General features: G+C 35.7%; 1 protein-coding gene across 1 annotated transcript in view; it reads right to left on the reverse strand.

Moving 5' to 3' along the window:
• TRHDE (thyrotropin releasing hormone degrading enzyme) overlaps positions 1–23,037 on the reverse strand; it is a 390,978-nt gene that overhangs the window by 114,768 nt on the left and 253,173 nt on the right. The window contains exon 7 of the mRNA XM_036300799.1: positions 10,146–10,211. Coding sequence (XP_036156692.1) covers positions 10,146–10,211 — 66 coding nt within the window. The remainder of the gene's footprint in view (positions 1–10,145; positions 10,212–23,037) is intronic.

Here is a 23,037-nt window from a genome sequence, read left to right on the forward strand (position 1 = left end):
TGAATGAACACAGCAAGTTTTATGAAGTTTTAACCTTTTTTACCTATAGCATATCTAAAGCTGCACAACACTTTACGTAAAACATGGAGAAATCTGAGAATATCTGTCTATGGTCACTTATTTCAGATTAAACGTTATTCAGTTACTATCTGGATGAAACAATACTATCCCAAAAGGAAATTAACTTTGACACGCTGTCTCTGTTCCTCTGTTATTTTCTGACTTTTCATTTATCTGGAAACCTACATGCAAGGGAGCAAACACTCACAATTTTAAGTCAGTAGTTACCAAATAAAAATCGTGTGTATACGTGTTAATATATAACTTTTCCTTGGATCATAAGTCATTGAATATGTTGTTGCTACTAATAATCCCTATGGCTTTGTGCCTGTCATTACCTTCAGGCTATCAGAATTTTATGAGCACAAACCAATAATAATCATATTTCCATTTTGCTTTTTATCCACACCTCATTGCCTGACATTGATTTGCATAAGCAATTTCCACTCTGATAATTGGAACCAAACATCTTGTTGTAGGTTACCTTATGGAAAAGAGCAGTTAAATATTAATCAAGAGAAATCGTTCTTTATTCAACCATGTTTAGATGATATTGAATTACCCTAATTGGTTGAGTAGAAAGGTGACTCATTTTCTGACATGGATTTCAGGCTTTGAGTTTATATCAAGCTTAACAATGATCTTTCTTCATAACTTCAATTCCCTGGCGTTGAATCATAACAACATGAAGAATGATATCGCTAAACTCAAGTCATTAAGACAATAGTGTTTCCTTTGAAAAGAAAAAGCAATAGTACTATGCATTAATTATTTTTAATGGCCACTGAGCCAATCAATATTATCTGAGGATTTCATATAGTTTTATTATTCTATTTCCAGAAAAATATGAGAAAAAAAATGTAACTAGGTAGATTAAAACAAGTAAAATGAAATAAGAATGATCAAAGTCATGTACAAAATTCTATCTAAAAGAATCATTACATGAATCACTTACTTTAAAAATAAGCCTATAATACTTAGGTAATGAGGATTTGAGCTATTGGAACTTAATGTCCAGAAACGTAGATGACTGGAACAGATAGACAGAGCTCAGATAGACACATTAACCAAAGAACGTTTATGAGTATATGCATAGCCCATGGACATAGACAATAGTGTGGTGAAGGCCTGGGGTGGGGTAGGGGCTTGGTGGAGGTAAGGCATAAGGGGAGGCAAATGGGGGACATCTGTAATAATATGAACAATAAAAAAATAAATTAAAAAAGAAAATCCTAATTTATGGATTATATGCATAAGCATTGCTGCATATAGGTGAAATTTAATGTTTACACTCTTAAACAATAACATCCCATGAAAGATGTAAGAATTGCTGAAAGATGGGGAGAAACCAAGATGGCGGCATAGGTTAACGCCGGAGATTGTTGCCTCGAACAACCACTTCAGAGCTATAACTAAAGGACAGAACGGACATCATCCAGAACCACAGGAAGGCTGGCTGAGTAGAAATTCTACAACTAGGAGGAAAGAGAATATCATACCCAGACTCAGAGCATGCACATTTTTTAGTGTCACTTCAGTGCACAGTGCTGAAGTGAAATACTCAGGTGCGGAGTGCGCGCGCGGAGCGGGCTGGCGGCGGAGGGCGCAGTTGTTGTTTTCAATCGGGAGGGAGTTTCAGACTCTGAGCTCCAGACCTGGGCGAGTCTCTGGGGACCCAGACTCAAACGGGAGAGGCGGGACTGTCTGGCTTCGGTCGGAACTCGAAGGCAGTTTTCTCTCCGAGGTTTGCAGCGGTTGCTGGGACTCTGAGAGGCAGAGTCCCTAGGGACGAAACTGAGAGCCGCCATAACTGCTTGCTCCGGCCCGCCCTGTAGATCCCCAGGGACCCGCCCCGCCCAAGCCCTGCGCAGAGCCATTTGCCGGATAGCCTCAGGCAAAGGCTAGATTAGCACCACCCTAGAGATCCAGCACAGAAGCTCTCCCACTGCAGACACAGCTGACTCTCATAGCCAGTTAGCCTGGAGGTCAAATCACCCCTGGTATTACCGACAACAATCAAGGCTTAACTACAAGACTGCGCACAAAGACCACTAGGGGGTGCACCAAGAAAAGATATAAAAATGCAGAGACAAAGAAACAGGACGCAAATGTCAGAAATGGAAGATATAGAGCTCAAAACCACACTTTTAAGGTCTCTCAAGAACAGTCTAGAAGCTGCCGATAAACTTAGTAAGGCCCTCGAAAAGACTGGTGAGACCGCTGATAAATGTAGTGAGATCCTCAAGAAATCTAATGAGACCCTCGATGTTGTGATAAAGAACCAACTAGAAATTAAGCATACACTGACTGAAATAAAGAATATTATACAGACACCCAACAGCAGACCAGAGGAGCGCAAGAATCCAGTCAAAGATTCGAAATGCGAAGAAGCAAAAAACACCCAACCGGAAAAGCAAAATGAAAAAAGAATCCGAAAATACGAAGATAGTGTAAGGAGCCTCTGGGACAGCTTCAAGCGTACCAACATCAGAATTATAGGGGTGCCAGAAGATGAGAGAGAGCAAGATATTGAAAACCTATTTGAAGAAATAATGACAGAAAACTTCCCCCACCTGGTGAAAGAAATAGACTTACAGGTCCAGGAAGCGCAGAGAACCCCAAACAAAAGGAATCCAAAGAGGACCACACCAAGACACATCATAATTAAAATGCCAAGAGCAAAAGACAAAGAGAGAATCTTAAAAGCAGCAAGAGAAAGAAACCCAGTTACATACAAGGGAATACCCATACGACTGTCAGCTGATTTCTCAACAGAAACTTTGCAGGCCAGAAGGGAATGGCAAGAAATATTCAAAGTGATGAATACCAAGAACCTACAACCAAGATTACTTTATCCAGCAAAGCTATCATTCAGAACGGAAGGTCAGATAAAGAGCTTCACAGATAAGGAAAAGCTAAAGGAGTTCATCACCACCAAACCAGTATTATATGAAATGCTGAAAGGTATCCTTTAAGAAGAGGAAGAAGAAGAAAAAGGTAAAGATACAAATTATGAACAACAAATATGCATCTATCAACAAGTGAATCTAAGAATCAAGTGAATAAATAATCTGGTGATCATAATAGAATCAGGGACATAGAAAGGGAATGGACTGACTATTCTTGAGGGGGAAAAGGGTGTGGGAGATGGGGAAAGAGACTGGACAAAAATCGTGCACCTATGGAAGAGGACAGTGGGTGGGGAGTGAGGGCGGAGGGTGGGGCGGGAACTGGGAGGAGGGGAGTTATGGGGGGGAAAAAAAGAGGAACAAATGTAATAATCTGAACAATAAAGATTTAATTAAAAAAAAAGAATTGCTGAAAGATGCTTTGGAATGGACAGTTTTTATTAAAGGGGGATTCAGGGGAAACATTTATTCAGGGGAGCAAGAGAGATTTCAGGGAGATATGTAAAATAATCAAGAACTTCTAGAGACAGAAAAAAATAAGGATGGCAAAACTGCAGTATTTTTCTATTTTAGAAACCATATAGAAAATGAAAGTCAACAACAACATTGGGCATTAAAGATTGTCCAAGTGGGAAAGAGGATAGAAATGCAGTTCCACTGCATATACTCCATCCCAGTGTCCTGCCAGTAAGGAATCTGTTTCTGCTGGTGATATGATAAAAAAAATGATATTCAAACAATGTACTATTAAACAGATGTGAAGCCCCCAAGGAATCTTGCCAGCTTTTTTTTTTTTTTTTTTTTTTTTTTTTTTTTTTTTTACAGGATCACATAGGAAGGAATTTGGAAATATTTATGCCACAGACAAATATGAGGTGATAAAGGTAAGAATGACATTGTGCATAAAAAGGGTGATTTGAGCCTGTATACAGAGGGAGTTACTGCTGACCTGCCTATTGCATTTCATGCCATCTCTTCCTACAGGTAATGTGTCATGCATTTGTTTTGTTTTTTAGTCATCTTTACTCACTGGAATCATTGCTAGGAGAAAATCTTGGACTAGAAAAATACATGTTTACTCTCCAGATGTCTTATGTATAGTTGGTCTTAAATTAAAAGCAACTTAAGCAAATTGCTGCTTAGATTTTTCTCCCTACATTTGCCATATCCCAGGAGGATCTGACCACCTGGAGATGAGGAAGATAGAACCAACAGTTGTGATTATGAAAACAAAATCTTTGAAATTCTTACATTTATTTTTTAAAAGTTATTCACAATAATAAGTTCCTTATCTTTTCTTCTTTGTTTCCTCATTTTAGGAGAGAAATAACTTTAGAAAATTGAAATCTGGTACTGACACGACTTAATCAACTCACTTATTCAAAGAGGAAACTGGGGATTATAGAAGACCGGTAACTGAGCTATAGTTAGAAAAGAAGTGAATTATGGTCACTGATTGTTTGATTTTCTTAATTTCTCCTATCATAAATTCTTATAAAACTACTGAAATCAATTGAAAACATCTACTCTAGCTATTTTTATGGCTAGAACTCCAGCAAATTCTATGGCTTTATTAGGTCTTTTATGTGAAACTTAGGACATTGATTGAGAAGTATTGCTTAGTCTTAATACAAATATCAAGAAAGAGAGAAAGGCATTAATACATTTTAAATCTCCATATGTTAATATGACAACCTACAAAAATAATACAACACGGTTTAATCAATAGAACGAGGAAATTGATAGATTAAGTGTGTCAGATTGCCTGTTAGCAATTCATCACCATTCCCACCGTGTTCTAAGCTCTTGTGCATTGTATGGCTTGAAAGCACTATTTACTGGAATCCTTTGATAGTTCGGCCCAAGTTTAAATTCTGCATGAAATGCACACATAAGAGCTATGGAAAGCATGAAAGAAGGAGTCATCATTGCTCAGGTAACAAAGAGCAGGCATGTGGGCTTTGGCAAAGGCCAAGGTAAGCTACTCCCTAGCAATGGCATCTAGATAGGCAGCTGAGGATATGGACATCAATTGCCTGTGATACTTAAATTTCTTGAATTTCTGAAGTTTAGCAGTGGCTTTCCTGATTTTTATTCTTCTAGTCCTCCCAACAGTTTTATAAAAATCACATACTCTGTTAGATACCTTTCTGCTTGATATACTTAGCATGGTTTTGGTTTGTCTGCTGTGTTACATACCAGAAGTGGTATATTCCAGGAAACAGACCCTCCAAGAAGAAAATCTACAATTGTTTCCCTGTCTTGATTAGATTTAAATGAGGTAAAAGCATTGACAATGGGTAATAAAATCCTGACAATCCATGGTTTTCAAGGCCTAGACAGATTCTTAAATTATTATAGTTGCCTAAATTGAAGAATTGGCTTTGGGAAAAATAAATGACTATTTCAATATTACAACACAGGAGAATAGAGAATTAAAAAATCTGCAACAAGAATAGTTATTTCTGCAACAAGAATAGACTGGAGAGATTACAAAAAGAGTACAGTAATCTCAGTGCTGCAGGTATTGGTAGGGAATCAGAGATGGTCTCTAACTATGCTAAAAGATGTTGTGAATCCTTTAGCCTTAGAATCAATATAACTTAAGAGCAAACTAAGGTTGAAGTTCTGAGTGGTAAAATCAGAACTCCAGCAAACTTTACGGCTTTACTAGGTCTCTTATGTGAAAATTAGGACATTGATTGAGAAAGTGTGGGACATGAAGAAGTAGAATGGAAACCTTTAAAGTCTAAATTCCACTGTTTTCCTTGCCTTCAAAAACAGCTCTGGTCTCTGAAAAAGTCAGTTGCTCTTATTTAAGTCCCCTGTAATGACATCATCAAGGGCGAAGCCGGTTCTCCTCCCGACCAACCTCTAACCACCCCAATGTAGTCAGACCCATAAACAGAATCAGTTTCAGCAGATTTCAGGCACACAGGTAGAAATCCTGACCTTAGTAAGGACAACAGACATGCAGAAAATCACTGAGAAACTTCAAAAAGTAAGTTCTCAGAAAATGTCATTGAAAATAACTATAGTTTAATAACAAACATGTAAATTACCCAGAGCAAAATATGAAAGTGTAACAAAATATAAAGTGTCACAAAATAGGAAAAGTAACTAAAAAGCAAAGGAAATATAAGTTGTTTCTTAATACTGGCAAAAGAAACATATTACCAGCAAAAATTCTCAGTAATAATAAATGCTGATTTGGTTGGACTAGATATAGTGCTATAGTTGACCATTAAAATAATGTGGGGTTTAGGGACACCAACTCCCTCAGAGTCAAAATCCATTGTAACCTTTGACTCCCCCAAAACTTAGTCAGCCCTCAGTAACTATGGGGGTGGTTCCAGGACCCCCATGGATACCAAAATCTGTGGATGCTCAAGTCCACTATATATGGCATAGGTCAATGCATACAGTCAACACTCCACATCTGTGGACTGCCAACCATGGATCAAAATGGTACAGGTATTTTTTTAAATCTGTATATAAAAGGGACTCCCACATTTCAAACTCCTGTTGTTCAAGGGTCAAATATATATATATATATATATCCATATAGTTTTAATATTCAGATGATTAACTTATCATTCAAGAACAGGGAATCACTCAGATTTGCACATCTAAGTTACAAATTTTTTAATCAAATTAAAATACTTTCCATAATTAAAGTATCAAATCTAAATTATCTAACTAGTAAAATGTATCAAATAAATCTTAAATTCAGAGAATCTAAAAGGTGGGAAAAATATTAAAGAGTATTTTGTCCAATTCTTGCACTTTGTAACTATAAAGTCAGAGACCAAGATAGGTTTGAATTACTTGTAGAAAGCCTGCATTAATTAGAAACAGAAATTAGAAAGAAAAAAAAAGAAACAGAAATTAGAGTTACTTGTCCCTACTCATTCCATTGCCTCTTACCACCCAAAATATGCCTGTTATTATTTTGGGAAATGGATTATTTAGATAGTAGATATGTGCAGTTTACAAAAAATGTAAACATTTCTATGTTTTAAAAACATATTATTTACAAGTGGCATACAAAATCAGTTTCAAGCTTTGTAGGTTCTACACCTTACTTCCAATTTAAACATCAAAACACAAACTAATTTACTAATGGTAGCCAGTATAACACTTTTATGTATGTATACACTATTTAAAAAATGTTTTGAGGTAATTTATTTTTAAAAACTCCACAAGACTGAATGATTTAAGCATCAGACAAAATTCAAGAAGCAAGGGGAATTAGACAAAAATGTATCAAGAAGACCAGACTAAAGAAAATTGTGGTTATTCAGTATAAAACTGTTTTTTAGACTTACTTATAGCTGACCCAATGGATTATGTGGCTATTAGGAGCAAAACATTTTTCAAAAAGTCTCTGAGTCCCTTCCTACTGAGAAATATATGTGTGATCTGAAAATTAAAATATATTTTCCAATATAAAATTATTACAAAAGTTAGAAAAATATAGTTTAATCTATACGCAGATACTTTGGAGATTAAATATGAGCATGTGAACTGACCTGAAAAGCTACTACTTCTGTATATCATTTTTATTATATTTAATATATAAAATATTACATTTATTATTTATTATTTATATTTATTATGCAGGATGTCCCCAAAATTGTATACACACTTTGAATGATTATGAAGTCAGTGTTTATTAACATACAGTTCATTTTCAAAATGAAGTGAGATATCAGCTATTAGAGTGTGTATGCATTTTGGGGATACCCTATATATTTATTATTTATCATAAATAATTTTTCTGTGTTTGCATTAGTAAAAAAAATCTGCCTTGTTCCCAAAAGAACATGAGTCAAAAGCATACAAAACTTGTAAGATAACACAAAGGTTAGGAGAAAATAACACACCATTATTATTGTTCCTGTGTGAAGTACGAGTGCTAAGGACCAAGTACAAAGAAGAAAGAAGAAGATAAAGAAGAGGAAGAAGAAGGAGGAGGACAAGAAGGACAAGGATGGATAATAATAAAGGGAAGGAAAGAAGGAGGAAGAAAGAGAAAAAAATATAATAAGGCATAATATTTGGAATCGCTTACACCTGTAAATCTAACCTGGGTCTGTTTGCAAATATAAACTTCCATTTGTCAACACAGAAACAGCCATGGTTAATGTAAAGACAATTAATAGATTTTCCAGCAGAGGTAAGCACTGACAGTCCAGATTAGCTCTTTCAACAAGACTATAAAACCAAGACTCCCTAGAGACTTGTGGATGGGAAATATATTAATATCAACTCTGTGACCACTCAGCACCATGACATAAAGTGTCTGTTCAGGAGGTCATTTCCAAAATGTATCCCGTACATCTTCATGCACAAGAGATGATAATTTATCACCTAGACATAGGGATCCACTGTAAACTAATCCAACTGCTGATGATGCACTAAATCCGCTTGAGTGACGAGCATAAATAAAGCTGCGAGGAAGTACTGAAGGGTACAGATCCACCTGACCAATGAGATGTCACAAGGCGAATGAAATGCAATGTTGACAAGCATAGAGTCCCTCCGTTGAAAATTAACCAAATCAAGTGTCAGAGCATAAAGGTACACATTAACACAAGCTTCAAATGAGAGTTTAATACATGGGAGTCAGAGGGCAAATAGTCTGTTTCAGATAAAACTGAACAGACTGGGTCACTAGGATGGGGTGAACTAAAAACTGATGTATTTTGCATACCATAGAAAGCAAGACAGGATAAAGAATAATGCTGCAAGACAATAATCCTTTCCAAATAATATAACTATAGTTATTCAATCTACCAAACAAATCTATACACACAGATGAGGAGAAACAATAAAAATTGTATACAGAAAATGATTTCACATCAACTTGCTACCAGGAAATCCAATTTGATTTATGTTGCCTTAAAAAAGCTTAGATATTTTCTGGAACTGTCATGCTACAACTTCAATGGGGAAAAACAAAGGAGTGGGGATAAGGAAGGGCATTTGTCCAGAAAGTTTATATTCATAGAAGGCACTCCTTGAGAAAAAGGATTTTCTAACTATGTGATTAGAATAGAGACTTTAGCACCCGGTCAGTAGCTTCAGTGGAACTCAGCTATTCTAAAGGTGCCCCTAATAGAAAGAGCTGATTAAAGTAAATTTCAACCTCTGCTGGAGCAAATCTGTAAAAATATTTTCTAAGGAAAATTATTCTTCAAGAAATGTATACTTTTTTCTTTGTTGTGTAAAGTATATGTAGCTTTGTCATAATTTGTTTAACTCTTGCCTTGTATTTTTCTTTTTTTAGTTTATTTTGGGTAAAGATAGAATTAGACTACTAAAATATGACCTGATCCCATATGTAGTTTATTTAAATTTCAAAATGAAAAGCTTACTAAGAACAGATAAGATTGATTGCTCTCTCTGTCTTGGCATAATTGTATTTCAGGTGAACATCAATTTACTTTAAAGGACACTTCTAAGTAGCAGAATGCATCATAAATAATTCATCAATCACAGCTGCTAGGAACATGATTTACTTCAATAGAAGCAGTGGAATAAAAGTTACATTTTTCTATGTTTGTGTTTGCTTTTAAGAGTTAAGAATCTTTCTTTTCTAAGAATCCACTGTTAGATTCCGTACTTCATAGTCCAAATGCAGTAAGATAAAATGGTTTATTTTTGCCCTTTATTTAAAATATTGTATTTTCTAATTTAAAGACATTTAAATAACTTTGGAACAAATAGCAATCTACACATGTCAACAATAAAATAACATAAAAGGCACATATTTGAAAAATGAAATTAAGATTTTCTCAAATACATATTTTGTAAGGCTAACCTAGTTTGTTTTCACTGTATATAAAATTTTAAATGGAAGAAAAGGGAAACAGACTCAAAAATCTTTTGTAGATTATTTAGGATCTGATATATTTGAAAATTACTTCAATTTTAAAATGTGTAGTAAAGAGATTCTAAATGGTATAACAGTTTGAGTTTTATCGGTTGGTATAGTGAGTATCTTACCTCTTTCATTTGTAATATGGGAAGATACTGCTTACCTTACTCATCCTAACGGTTTCCATCAAATTCAGCAATTTTGTATTGGCAATTTTTCAAGCTGTGAGAAATCTTTAAAATAAATATGAGGACAGGAAAAAGATAAGAGAAAATAAAAAGCTTTTTACTTACTTGCAAACCCCTCTGAAATACTGAATGGCCCATAAAATTTGCCAGCATTCTAATTAAAGCAGCACCCTGTGGGGAAAAAGGTATTTAAAAAAAAAAGAAAAAAAAAGAATTTCAACCAAGTAACATTATTCTAAAAGTATCCTATATTAAACAAATATAGTTTCACTCACTCATGCTACTTTATTCTTAACAATAGTTAAGAAATAAGAAAATCATGAATACAGTATTCCTCTAATTGGTAACAATTGCATTTTTTGCTTTGTGAATCACAGGTCAATGAATGACTTCAAAATAGAAATCTTCTGGACAGAATATCTCAGGGCAATAATAAGCTGTAATTCAGGCATAATAAAAACTGTATTAAGCACAATGTATGACAGAGTTAATAAAACATGATTCTTTGGTACTTACAAGTTCATAATCCAGTAAGGGAGAATGCCCATGTTAATAAATAATCATATTAAAATATAGCATTCAAGTAACATAGCTACTTACTCTAACCCTGGCTCAAGCAAGAATAGTTTAGCTATAGAAGTAGAGAGCAGACATACCAAGCAATCAGATTGTTTGGTTTCAACTCCTGGCTCTGACACCTACTTGCCATATTAACTCAGGAAAAAAAAATATTTAACCTCTATGTTCCTCACTTTTCTCACTTGTAAAGTGTAGGCAATAACAGTCCCAATTTAATATGGCTGTTTTGAGCTTAAATGAATTAATATCTTAAGGCATTTAAAACATGGTCTGAAAAATAGTAACCATGATATGAGTGTTAGCTATCAGTATTTTATTAAACTAATTATTCTTATTTCCTGTCTATTTCTTTTAGAGGCTGGCTGTAGCCATATATCCATATGCAAGTAAAACATGCCATCACTATAAATATTTAGAGTAATACAGGAAAATACTAATTTAAGAATCTACTTCACCTTGAGAACAATTACTAAATATTACAGAACATGTAATCAATATGAAACATTCCAAGTAATGAGGGTTAAGCCTGGATGACCAAAAATTTGTTTGCAAAATATAAATAAGCTTTCAAGAGAATATTTCAATCTGCACAAAATTGTTCTTAACTATGGCATGGTGGATTATAAGCAGCAAAGGTTTAAATATATTAAAAAAGCCTGGTTTTAGGGGGGAAATCCTTTTATGACTTATACATCGAATGCATAGGCATTACAAATTCACTCTCCAGTAACTCATTCTTACCAGGTGTCTCATTTTTTTTTAATAAGAGCATCATATCAACCATATATAGCCTCATCTGTCCAGGCATTTCCATTGTTACTAAAAGTGTTTTCTAGAATTCTGGGATTTTAATGCAATACAATACTCAGGCTCCATAAATCATCATTAAAGAAATATTATAAAAATTTTCAGTCATCACCAAAATTGCTCCCAAAATTAATATTCACAACTCAATAAGATAAGCTGGCCAAGCCATAGAGTTCCGTGCCTCTTCTGATAGATGTTTCTCCCACATCTTGTACTCTTTGCTCTTTCTCTTGCTTCTTCCTATCTTCTGTATACTTGCATAGGTCCCTAAGATATAAGCATCTATCATTCAGTCTGGGGACCAAATCAGAATTCCCTTTAGAACTTGTCAGCTCTGCCTCTGGAATTTCCTTCATGAGCTCCCCAATGTAATAAAACATACCCACCCCAACGGGGGAACAATCAATTCTACAGCAAAACCACTTGAGGAGTGAGACTCTGGCACTCAAGCAGTCATCTCAAACTTTCCTTCAGAGAAGAACAGCCATCTTCGGATGATTTAGGTATTTCCCTCCAGGTAATGATGACTTGGTCTCTTGTCGAGCTATAAAAACTATCAATTTAGCATGGGCTAATGGCAACAGAATCCTTTCTAATCATAAAGAATGTACCCGTTTTCCTGTCTCGGTTCAGCTGGAGCAGAGTGCTAACAGGAAATAAAACCTAGAAATATATTCAACATATAAAAGCTATATATCGCTGAACCCTCTATTATTATTATCCTGTGTAATTTAATTACTTTTTAAAAATATGCTTGTGTTGCCCAGTCGAACATTTTAAATTCTCCAGAGTACTTTGCACTCTTCTGTATTTAACTGGCCTTTTCTTTTCAAAGCTACATTTTAAAAATTCTTATTTCATAACACTTCATAGCCAGATGGGCTCTCCAACTGTCATCTTGTAGCCAACATGCATGGCACCAACTATGTGTGGCTTATAACAAGGATCACACCTCTTAACGCAGGATAACTCATTGCAAATATTAAATACCCCTCCCCCCCACACACACACACTGAATCCCAAACATTTTTCACCAAGTATATATTATTTACAACGGTAACATACTCACTTATGATTCAAAATCCCAGCCCCAATCAAACAAACTTGGTACCAGGCAGCCTGAATAGCTTTATGAGAATAAATAGGTGATTTCTACAAGATTTCTATAATTTTGAGACTTGCTCAAGAAAACCCATCATTATATTTACTATACTAAGGTTCAGGGAGATATCAGGATGGAAACTACTACCTAAATCTTTAAGGTTTCATAAAGAATATTCCACAAAAGTATAAACCCATAGATCAGTAATTTCTCTATTTGGGATATCTTTTTCATATAAGTTCTTAGCTAAAATTTATTTCATTTTACATTGTAATCACTTTCATTTGAGTCAGTCTCAAAGACAGTAAACAGCTGCAGAGAAAAGACTGTGCCCTATTGCTTGGCACTCCCATTCCCTATGCCAGGCCCTTAACGTAATAACTTCAGGAGAAAGAGAAATTAGTTGCACGCATGGCAATTACTTTGTATTCTTGAAGACTACTCAGCCGGGATACAGAGTTTATTACTTTATTGGTGTACCTTAGTGATAAATAATCACTTTTGAAGAGAGGGAGATTGCAACTAATGTATTCCTTGAACATACGCTTATTGAGTGAGGCAGTGTGCTCAGGATCCTGTAGAATATAAATAGGTATGCCACAGTCCCTGTCCTCCAGGACCTCAAAACCTCGCAAGTGAGATGAGAAGACACAACACAGTATGTGATGAATTACAAAAAAAGAAAAGTATTTGAGCGTATTTCAGAAAAGGCTAAGTTTATTTTATCTGGAGGGATGCATGTCAAAGAAGATCTAAAGATGGGACATTCCTGCTGGACGTTGGAGAATGGGTGGGATTCCATAAGTAAAGGTAAGCAGGGCGCCTTTGCATGGTATGGCAGGAATGGTCTTTGCAGCGTCCTGGGGATATGAAAATGAAAAGCACAAGTAGACTTGGTCTGTGTGACTCACTACTTGAGACCCATTGCAAAAAAAAAAAAAAAAATTCCTGGAATACAGTAGGTTCTCAATAAATACTGAGGCACAGTAATGTAGGAAAGGTAGTCCCAAGATTTTTTGAGTTGCAAAGAGTGGAACTAGGTTTTTTTACTCCAGTGAGAAGGTAATAAAGAGTCAAAAAATATGGAAATGCACAGAAAAACATAAGTCCTAGATAAAATTATTAATGATGTACCTGCTTCACTCATTAAGCAACTACTGCATGCCATATTTACATTATTGTAAAAAATAATAAAACACCACACTATTTTTATTTGTCAGATTAGAAAATTGAGGCTTAAATAATTGGGTAATTTACCCAAATTAACACAGATAGTAAGTTATGGAGCCAGGATTAGAATTCTACTAATATCTAACTCCAAAACCAGTAATCTTAATGAATTTGGATTATTTTTTGTGACCCCAAGTCAAAATACTTACATGATACTCTCCTTGAACATAGCAAAAACTTAGAAAAAGAAAATTCTTAGAGTTACTCGGAGCTTGCTATCAGTAGATGTTCCCAGGAGATGATAAAGGCAAATCTAATTCAATGAGACACAGTTGAAATAGCTGAGCAATATGTCCAGGATTGTCAATGGGATAGAAGACATACATTGGCTAGCATAATAGAAAGTCTTGGTGGTCTAGGAGACATAAAGCTAGTTTAGAGCAGCTTCGGTGAAAACAAAGGGCAAGCAAAGTTTTCGAAGGTGATAAGTTATATCAGATACTGTGTGTGGATGTGGCGGCTGTGAATATACACTGCTCAGATTTCTTTGGCATTCGCCATCCTAAAGGCTTCACTTTCCTCAGTCTAATCCCAGCCAATGACTGAGCACGGCAGTGGAACCAGGTGAATAGGGGACTCCTCTAATGGAAAACTCTGGCTTCAGGACTCCCCATTGGCCTGGATGGATGTTTCTTCCAATTGGGCTGCCGTCTGAAACTCTTTAAACCCAATGCTTCTTCCTTCCCTCTCTGTTAGCATAGGCTGTGAATGTCCTGTTCACAGTGATCTCAAGGCAGCTCTCCCTACCTTCATGGCCCCTTTCTCAAATAAATACCTTACACACCATAGCGACTTCTTCTCAGAAGACCTGACCCAGTAGGGTAACTCTAAATGCTGAGTTCCAAACAAGTATAAATTATTGTTCCCTTAGCTGGTATATTCCACTTTACAGATGTGTTTGCCATTATCCAGGGTATGACCAGGTAAAGAAAACTATATCATTATATTCAGTTTACATATGGGAAAGACTGAGGTAAAGTAATGTGTTGAAAATTACACAGGTGTAGTAGTTACTGGAACATTTTTCCCGATTTGCATCCATGCATTCGGTTGTTGAGATATTTGTTAGCATAGAAACCTCTGAGGTAAGACTTTATTGTTACTTTCTAAGTAAAGAATTTAGTCTATTGATTCTAAATCAAAGTACTTTTAAAATGTAAATTTCTAAATAATGTGTCTGCATTAAATGTGGGCATGTGTTGAGTGCATTCAAGTTCTAACATGATTTGTTACTGAATAATGGCTTTTAGTCTGGAATAAAAGTATATCTTAAATCCTCCATGGTTTTTCCAAGACATGATTTTGTTGCAATAGTTCTGTAGTTATATTTAGGATCTGAGTAAAAGAAAAAAGAAAATATCTAATCCTGACTATTGCTTACACACAAATTGATTAACAAAAAGAAAGGCAGAGAAAGAGAGAGAAGGAGTTTTGTAAAAAGGGAAAGAAACTTTTAAAAAGAAGCAGAATGAGTGTCCTATAGCCCCAGTCACCCACACTTGGAACCTTGAAGTCTTCTGATTTATTACTTCCTGAGGCCAAGCCTCTATCCCTGCAGAGCCTCTATCTCTGTCCCTCCAGGTGACAACCTCAGATGCATTCTCACTTTCACAAGTCCAACCCCAGGACTACATCAGACTAACTTTAATAATTACTTCTGGAGAAGTATAACGTCTGTTAAAAGTCCCAGCTCTGTCATCTACAAGATGTAAGAACTTAGATGAGTTCCTTGAGTATCTACAATTAGAATAGATTACAGCAATGGCAAATCTATGACATGCGTGTCAGAGGTGACACGTGAATTCATTTTTTTGGTTGATTTTTCTTTTTTAAATGGCATTTAAATATATAAAATAAATATCAAAAATATGTCTTTGTTTTACTATGGTTGAAAATATCAAAAAAATGTCTATATGTGACATAGCACCAGTTAAGTTAGGGTCTTTCAAAATGCTGACACGCCGAGCTCAAAAGGTTCGCCATCACTGGAATAGAATAATAACAACTGCTGCTGCCAATGAGGATGATGATGATGATGATGATGGTGATGAAGATACTCACCTCAAGATGTTTCTGAGGATTCATTTAAGTCACTAAAATAAAGCGCTTGGAACAGTGTTTGGTATATAATACACTTCAACAAAGTATGTAATTGTCTTCATCTTCATCATTACCATCTTTTTCATGTTAGCTCTTTGCCCCCCAAACTATTTTTTTTTATTTCCAATAGTAGTAAATCAAGACCATACACAATGAAACTCACCTACCTACCATGTCTTTTTTCCATATATAGGGGTGGACAAATGTAGATTTACAGTTATGAGTACTTGAAACAGTTTATTCTTATGTTGTTGTTATTTATTAATATTTGTGTTATTTCCACACCAACAACCATAAACCTACTTTGCCTACCCTGTAAAACCAGCCTCTAGTTAAGCTGATCTGCTCATTATTCCATGAGCACAACCCATGCCCTCATGTTTTTATTATACTATTTACTTCAATTGTAATGATATCCCTTTCTAATCTTATATTCTAAACCCTATTCATTATTAAAAAGCACAAAATCCATACTATGACATGAAGTGTCCCACAAATATATTAGCCCTCCATGCTTCCTATCCTCTTGAGTCATAAATTTTTTAAGTCTAAACTACACAATTTATTAAATTATTTTAAATCACTTGTTAATTGATTCACATGATTGTTTCTTCTTTCCACAATTAGATATGGGTCATATCATTTAGACTTATTAATGGCACACCTACCAGTGCCCTAACTTTTTCAGTGCCAGTGAAAGATGGTCCCAGCCAAGAGAGGTATCCACCAACTACTTGCTAGTTTCAAATCAGCAATCCACACCATAAGCCTGCAGCCAATAGTTAGGTACTCAATCTTCCCTATAATGAAATTCAGCATATATGCTAAACCAGGACCTTTTGTTTTTTAGTATTCTCAAGCAGTAGTATTCAAACAGGGTAATCTATATGAAAATCAATAGGAAACCAAAATTGAAGACCACAGATGCAGGGACAAGAAAGCAGGCAGTTTTCAACAGTGTCAAAAATAGCACTTACATGAAAGCATTCAATTAAAGAAATTTGAAACAGAATACTATTATAAACTCACATGAATGTTCATAGAAGAAAAAACATGAGCAGAAATTAACAAAGTAGAAAATAAAGAAGTGGTTGAGAAGATGAAAAATAAAATATATAAATATATTTGGGAAAAAAGCATTTGCTATGACTTAGCATTCATTCAAACCAATATATTGCCTGGACAGTGTTTCTCAGTGGTCAGGGTTCAATTCCCAGTCAGGGCACATGCCCACATTGTGACTTCAATCCCCAGTTGGGGACATGCAGGAGGCAGTCAATCAATGATTTTCTCTCATCACTGTTGTTTCTATCTCTCTCCCTCTTCCTTCCTCTCTGAAATCAATAAAAATATCTTTTAAAAGAGTCACAGAAAAATATTAAAGGATTCAAAAATAATAATAATAACATATCTTAGTAAACTAAGAAGAGAAGGAAATTCATTAACATGGCAAAGGCCATCTTCTAAAAATATACTGATTGGTGAAACATTGTATGTGTTCTCTTTAAAGATGAGAATAAGACATATTCAAAAGCATAATAAAATAAATGAACAAACAACAAAATTATGAAGCAAACAATAAAAAGGAATTAACAAATTAGTATTAGAGATGATTTTAAAGTTCTTACAGAAATCCAAGAAAATCTATAGAAGTAATCTATAAAATCAATGAAAGAGTGCAGCAAGTTTACCTGACACAGATCAATACATAAAATCAAGAAAGTGATATAAATCAGTAAAAACTAATTTAAGAATCAATTTCTAAAGAGTCTTATTCTCAAAAGCAAAATACAAGCAAAACCAAAAATTATAGAGTGATATTAAAAGTTGTTCATCATTTTCATGGACAAAATTACATAACTTAACCAAAGACAAGTTATGAAGAACTGATTTTATAGTCATGGGAACATGTCTCTGCATATTCATGTTTAACGTAGATTGTTGAACTATTCCATGCCATCAACCAAGCATTCAGAAAGTACAGCAAAAGAAAACATCATTTGCAAGCTTAATAACCAAGCCAAAGGAAGCTGGGGTCTTGAGATAATATTTCTAAATCCTCCACCAATAGCTAACAAAAAGTAAGCAAGTGCTATTGTCTGAGTTGCTAAGAAAGAATATTTTAGCAATGTTATCTTTTTAAAAGTATAAAGAAATCAATCCAGCAAAACTATAACAATAGAATGCATGACCCTTTTTTCCTATCTCAGCATCTGGAAGCACTGTTCAGAATGGATATGATATTTGGATAAAAAATATAATGCAGTAAAAAAATCATTCTATTAGCATAATTTGAAATAACTCTGCATTGAACAAAAACATTATAGGTAAAAATGTCAGAGGGATACTACAGAAAATCCAGAGATAAGACAAAAGGTCCTAAAAGCCGCCCTAACCGGTTTGGCGCAGTGGATAGAGCCGTGGACTGGAAGGTCCCAGGTTCGATTCCGGCCAAGGGCATGTACCTTGGTTGTGGGCACATCCCCAGTAGGAGGTATGCAGGAGGCAGCTGATCAATGTACCTCTCTCATTGATGTTTCCAACTAAATATCCCTCTCCCTTCCTCTCTATAAAATATCAATAAAATATATTTTTTAAAGAGTCCTAAAAAACAAGATAAAATGTTTTTCTGGTGAAAAAAGGCCAGCCAAACACTTAATAATATTTTTCAAATATATGAAAAGTTCATATCAAGTACATGTGGTTGGTTGTACAACCACAAGGAAAAAAAAATGACTAAAACAGAGACCTGAAAGAAAGAATTTATTTTTTTAAATATTTTTATTGATTTTGAGAGAGAGAGGCAGAAACATCCATCAATGTGAGAGTGAAAGAGGCAATCTTTTGGTGCATGGGATGATGTCCAACCAACTGAGCCACACTAGCCAGGGCAAGCAAGTAATTCTTAACCATGAAAGACTAACTATTTGGCAGTAATCATCAATGGAATATGCAGATTGTCTTTCAAAATGTAGTTTGAATAAACTATATTTGCTTTTCATATTAAGGGTTAAAGTATTAATCAGCCAGAAAGCAGAGTATTCTCTAGTAAGACCTACCATAATCAAATAGCTATGCATGGACTCTTGCTTAGCCTGTCTCCAAACTGGCATTTTCTTTGATTTATTCACTTATTCATCCATCTAACCCAGCTTGCCAATAATGTTCTTGCTGCTCCAAAATCCTTCTCTACTGTAGCTCATTGTTATTTCTTTTGAGAAGACAGTGTCCTAATAATTGCCAACACACACACACACACACACACACACACACACACACACACACACAAACAAACCTAGGATAGCATCTTAAGATTCTATATATTTATATACAATAAAGGAAAAGAAATCCAAGCCAAATTTTCAATAAGACCAAATTATACTGGACAAGATCTTTTTGTTTTAGAACCCATTAGGCTAGTTATTTGTTTAATTTTTTATTGATTAAGTTATTACATATGTGTCCTTATCCCCACATTACCCTAATCCCCCCCCACTCATGCCCGCAAACCCCTGTTGTCTGTGTCCATTGGTTAGGCCTATATGCTTGCATATAAGTCCTTTGGTTGATCTCTCTCTCTTACCCCTACCCTCCCCTACCTTCCCTCTGAGGTTTGATGATCTGATTGATGCTTCTCTGTCTCTGGATCTGTTTAATTCATTTCACTATATCATTATTTAGATTTGAAAGAGTAGATATTTTAGAAAGGAGTAATATTAGGAAATAATAAAAATAACTGGGTGTGGACCTAAACATACAATATTTTTCAATTTAAAATAACATTCAAAGAACAAAGTTATTTTATTTTAAAAAGGGACTCCAGATTTTTAAAACTTTTGTAAAACATGAATACAGTCAAGTGCCTTATCCTATATAATGAAAGCCTAATATGCTAAGTGTCTGGTCATCCATTCAACCATTCAACGCAGAATATTCTAATGATATGCTAAGGCCACTCAACCGCTTGCTATGATGTGCACTGACCACTAGGGGACAGATAATTGATTGGTCAACCAGTCGCTATGACATGCACTGACCACCAGGGGACAGATGCTCTGACCAGTAGGTTAGCTTGCCACTGGAGTCCAGCTGATCAGATCTGATTGAGATGAACCAAACATGCCCTGGAGCCCTCCTGCAGTCCCTCCCCAGCTGGCCAACCTCCCACATCCCTCCCTGGTCCCAATCATTCACCAGTGGGATCCCTCAGCCTGGCCTGTGCCCTAGTGCAATCTGGGACCTCTCAGGGGATGTTGGAAAGCCAGTTTCAACCCTATCCCACAGGCCAAGCTGAAGGACCCTACTGGTGCATGAATTAGTGCACCAGGTCTCTAGTTTCTAAATGACTATAGACTGAAGTAAATTTGGGGCACAACTGTATTCAGAGTATTTCATGTAAACACCCACAGCTTATTGGTCTAATGCAGAAACTCTGAATTCAAATATATCTTAGTGTAAATTTTATTGTGGGTGGGATAAATGCACTTTGGGGAATAGGTGTTAAAAGATGCTTCCATGGAAAACTAAGGAAAGTCAAGTCAAGAAGACTTGAAACTTGGATATCAGTTCTCTGGACTTTCAAGCATACTTTCCACATGAGCAAAATCACTAGACATGACCATAAATAACTGTGTCCTTCATGTGGGCTCAGGATTGTCTTTTTCCTGTGAAATCCAGTATGCACAAGGTGCTTACTCATCCAGACAAAATGTTGCCGGGCCTTCTCTTACAGCAGAAGCTTTATTTAGCAGTTGTACCGAATATCTCATATGTTCTGACACCACTGACAAGGACAAGAGCATAGTACATTTTTTCATTAAGCATCCATATGAGAAGCTCTTCAAGGATGGGCTCCCACAAGAGGTTGATGAGCTTATTTACACAGATGGGCCATCACGGAATTCAAGAACAATATTGAATAAAGCCACACTTCCAAACTCCACTGGGCTATAAAACTGAATTTGCCATCCTACTAGATCCATAATAAATAAAATATGTATCATCAGTAAAAACCGGCATAACTAATCTTTCATTCATTGTAATTACTCCACATCAGAAATGAAGCCATTGGAATCTCCACATCATTTTGTCACTCAGATATATGTAGAAAAGCAAAGAAGAAAAACATCTTGTCTAGGGCATGGGTTTGATAGCTGAATGACATTTTTTAATCTTTATTGTCAGATTCATTCATACATGATATGACCTATTTTCTGGAAGGTAAGAAAATTATTTTACTGTCCCAATATTTGAAAGATAAGGGAAGTAATTTCTTGAGTAAGGTTTTCTCTGTCTCTTTTTCTATTATTCTGACTTCAGGGCGAGTTTACAGAGAGAATGAAATGCCCAGATTAAAGTTTCATCACACCTCCTTCAGATGTTCTCAAGAAAATAAATTAGCCGCTTCACATATTTCATTGAGAAATGGATTATTATTTCCTTGCTTCTCCTTTAGAAAAGCAGAAGTTATAACTTCAGTTTGTATGCTTGTGGGTGGCAGAGTGTAATGGGGAACAGGTTAGTATTGAGAATTTGATAACACCTAGACATCAGTCAATAAGGTACAAGTGTTCATCACCATCCCCTCTTGTAAAACATAAGGACATCTTTTGCCTCCAGCTTTTGATTTTTGTTTTTAGTGTGGCAAAGAACAAATTTATTCTGTACCTGGAGATTTTCAAAACTCAAAAACATACTATGCAGGCGACCAAAGTAGCAAACCATTTGTCATGAAGCAAACTCTTCCGAATTGGTGGCTCATGGGCACAAAGAATCAGCCGGTTTAATAGATAAACAAGCAAATAGAACCTTGTCAGAGTTCCTTGTTTAAACTTTTCATTTAAGGTATAGTTTTGTTTAATACCATTAAATCAAATCAATAAAATCTGAAGTTTCCATATCTGACAGAGGATGAAGAAATTAATTTTAAGAGAACATATTGTGGTATTCCAGATCAGACTTTGGAAAACACCACTTTGTAGGATAAGACTTTCCCAATATACATACATAAAAATTTACAATGCCCTTTCTCCTAGGAACCTAAAAAGAAGCATTTAACACTCTCTAAGCAAATACCTGCATCACAGATATTTCTGTTATTACCTTTTTAAACTTTAGCTTCTTGTATTTAGCACCAAATTTCTACCTCTAGCTTTTCTCCATTCTCTTTATAATCAATAAAAAAACTAACACCACCCAAACAGACAACAAACAAACAAAAACATTGATTGTTACCACTCCCCGAAGCCCAGGAGAAATAAATCACCCTAATACCTGGTGATGTAGCACCTTTCGCTTTAGGAGGCAGTAAAGGTCAACTTGAGTTTCTTATGGTTTAACATAGAGTAAATGTAAAAGGGAAAAGGCAAATGACTTATTTCTTTATTTCTGGGAGAAAAGAAAAAGGGTTCTACTTTGCTCATAGCAAATCTCTCCCAGAGTTTACCAACAACATTAAGGCTTCAGCTAGCAACAAGGTCAGTGAAATGAGACATTAAAATGAGCTGATAAACATTTGGCCCAAGCTATAAAAATGTTTTCTCAAGCAGAAGTGAAAAATAGTAAAAGATTTAGCTCTTAACATATACAAGAGTGTAATTAGGAACAAAAATGCAATAAAGGGGCAGATCAATGGTCAGTCTGACTGTGAGCTGTCATGACACAGGCATCAGACATGCTCAGAGGCAGATATGCTTGTTGTCTTCCTGACCTTCATCTTGGGGGTTAGGGTTATGCCCTCAACATTCCAAACTCCCCCCACAGGCTTATCTAAGGAATCACAGGATGCCAGAAAGGAGGAAGTGCCAATTAATGCTTAAGGAAAGTAATTCAGGACAAGCAACAGAAAAAGTGCAAATAGTTCAAACTAAAGAGCTCTTATTGACTTGTGTAGTAAACACACAATGCACTATACAGATGCTATATTGTAGAGCTGTACACTTGAAACCTATATAACTTTATTAACCAACTAGAGGTCCAGTGCACAAAATTTGTGCACAGGTGGGGTCCCTAAGCCTGGCTGGTGATCAGAGCCTAATAGGGCCATCACACCCAGTCCTGATCAGGGCCCCAGCTGGCAGGTTCCAGATGGAGCCTGCCAGCTGCTGGACGAGGCCTGCCAGACAGGGCCTGCCGGACTGGGGCAGCAACCACAGATGGTTTGCTGGCCAGGGGGAGAGA

This window comes from Myotis myotis, unplaced genomic scaffold (assembly GCF_014108235.1).
Source record: "Myotis myotis isolate mMyoMyo1 unplaced genomic scaffold, mMyoMyo1.p scaffold_m19_p_3, whole genome shotgun sequence".
Taxonomy (NCBI): domain Eukaryota; kingdom Metazoa; phylum Chordata; class Mammalia; order Chiroptera; family Vespertilionidae; genus Myotis; species Myotis myotis.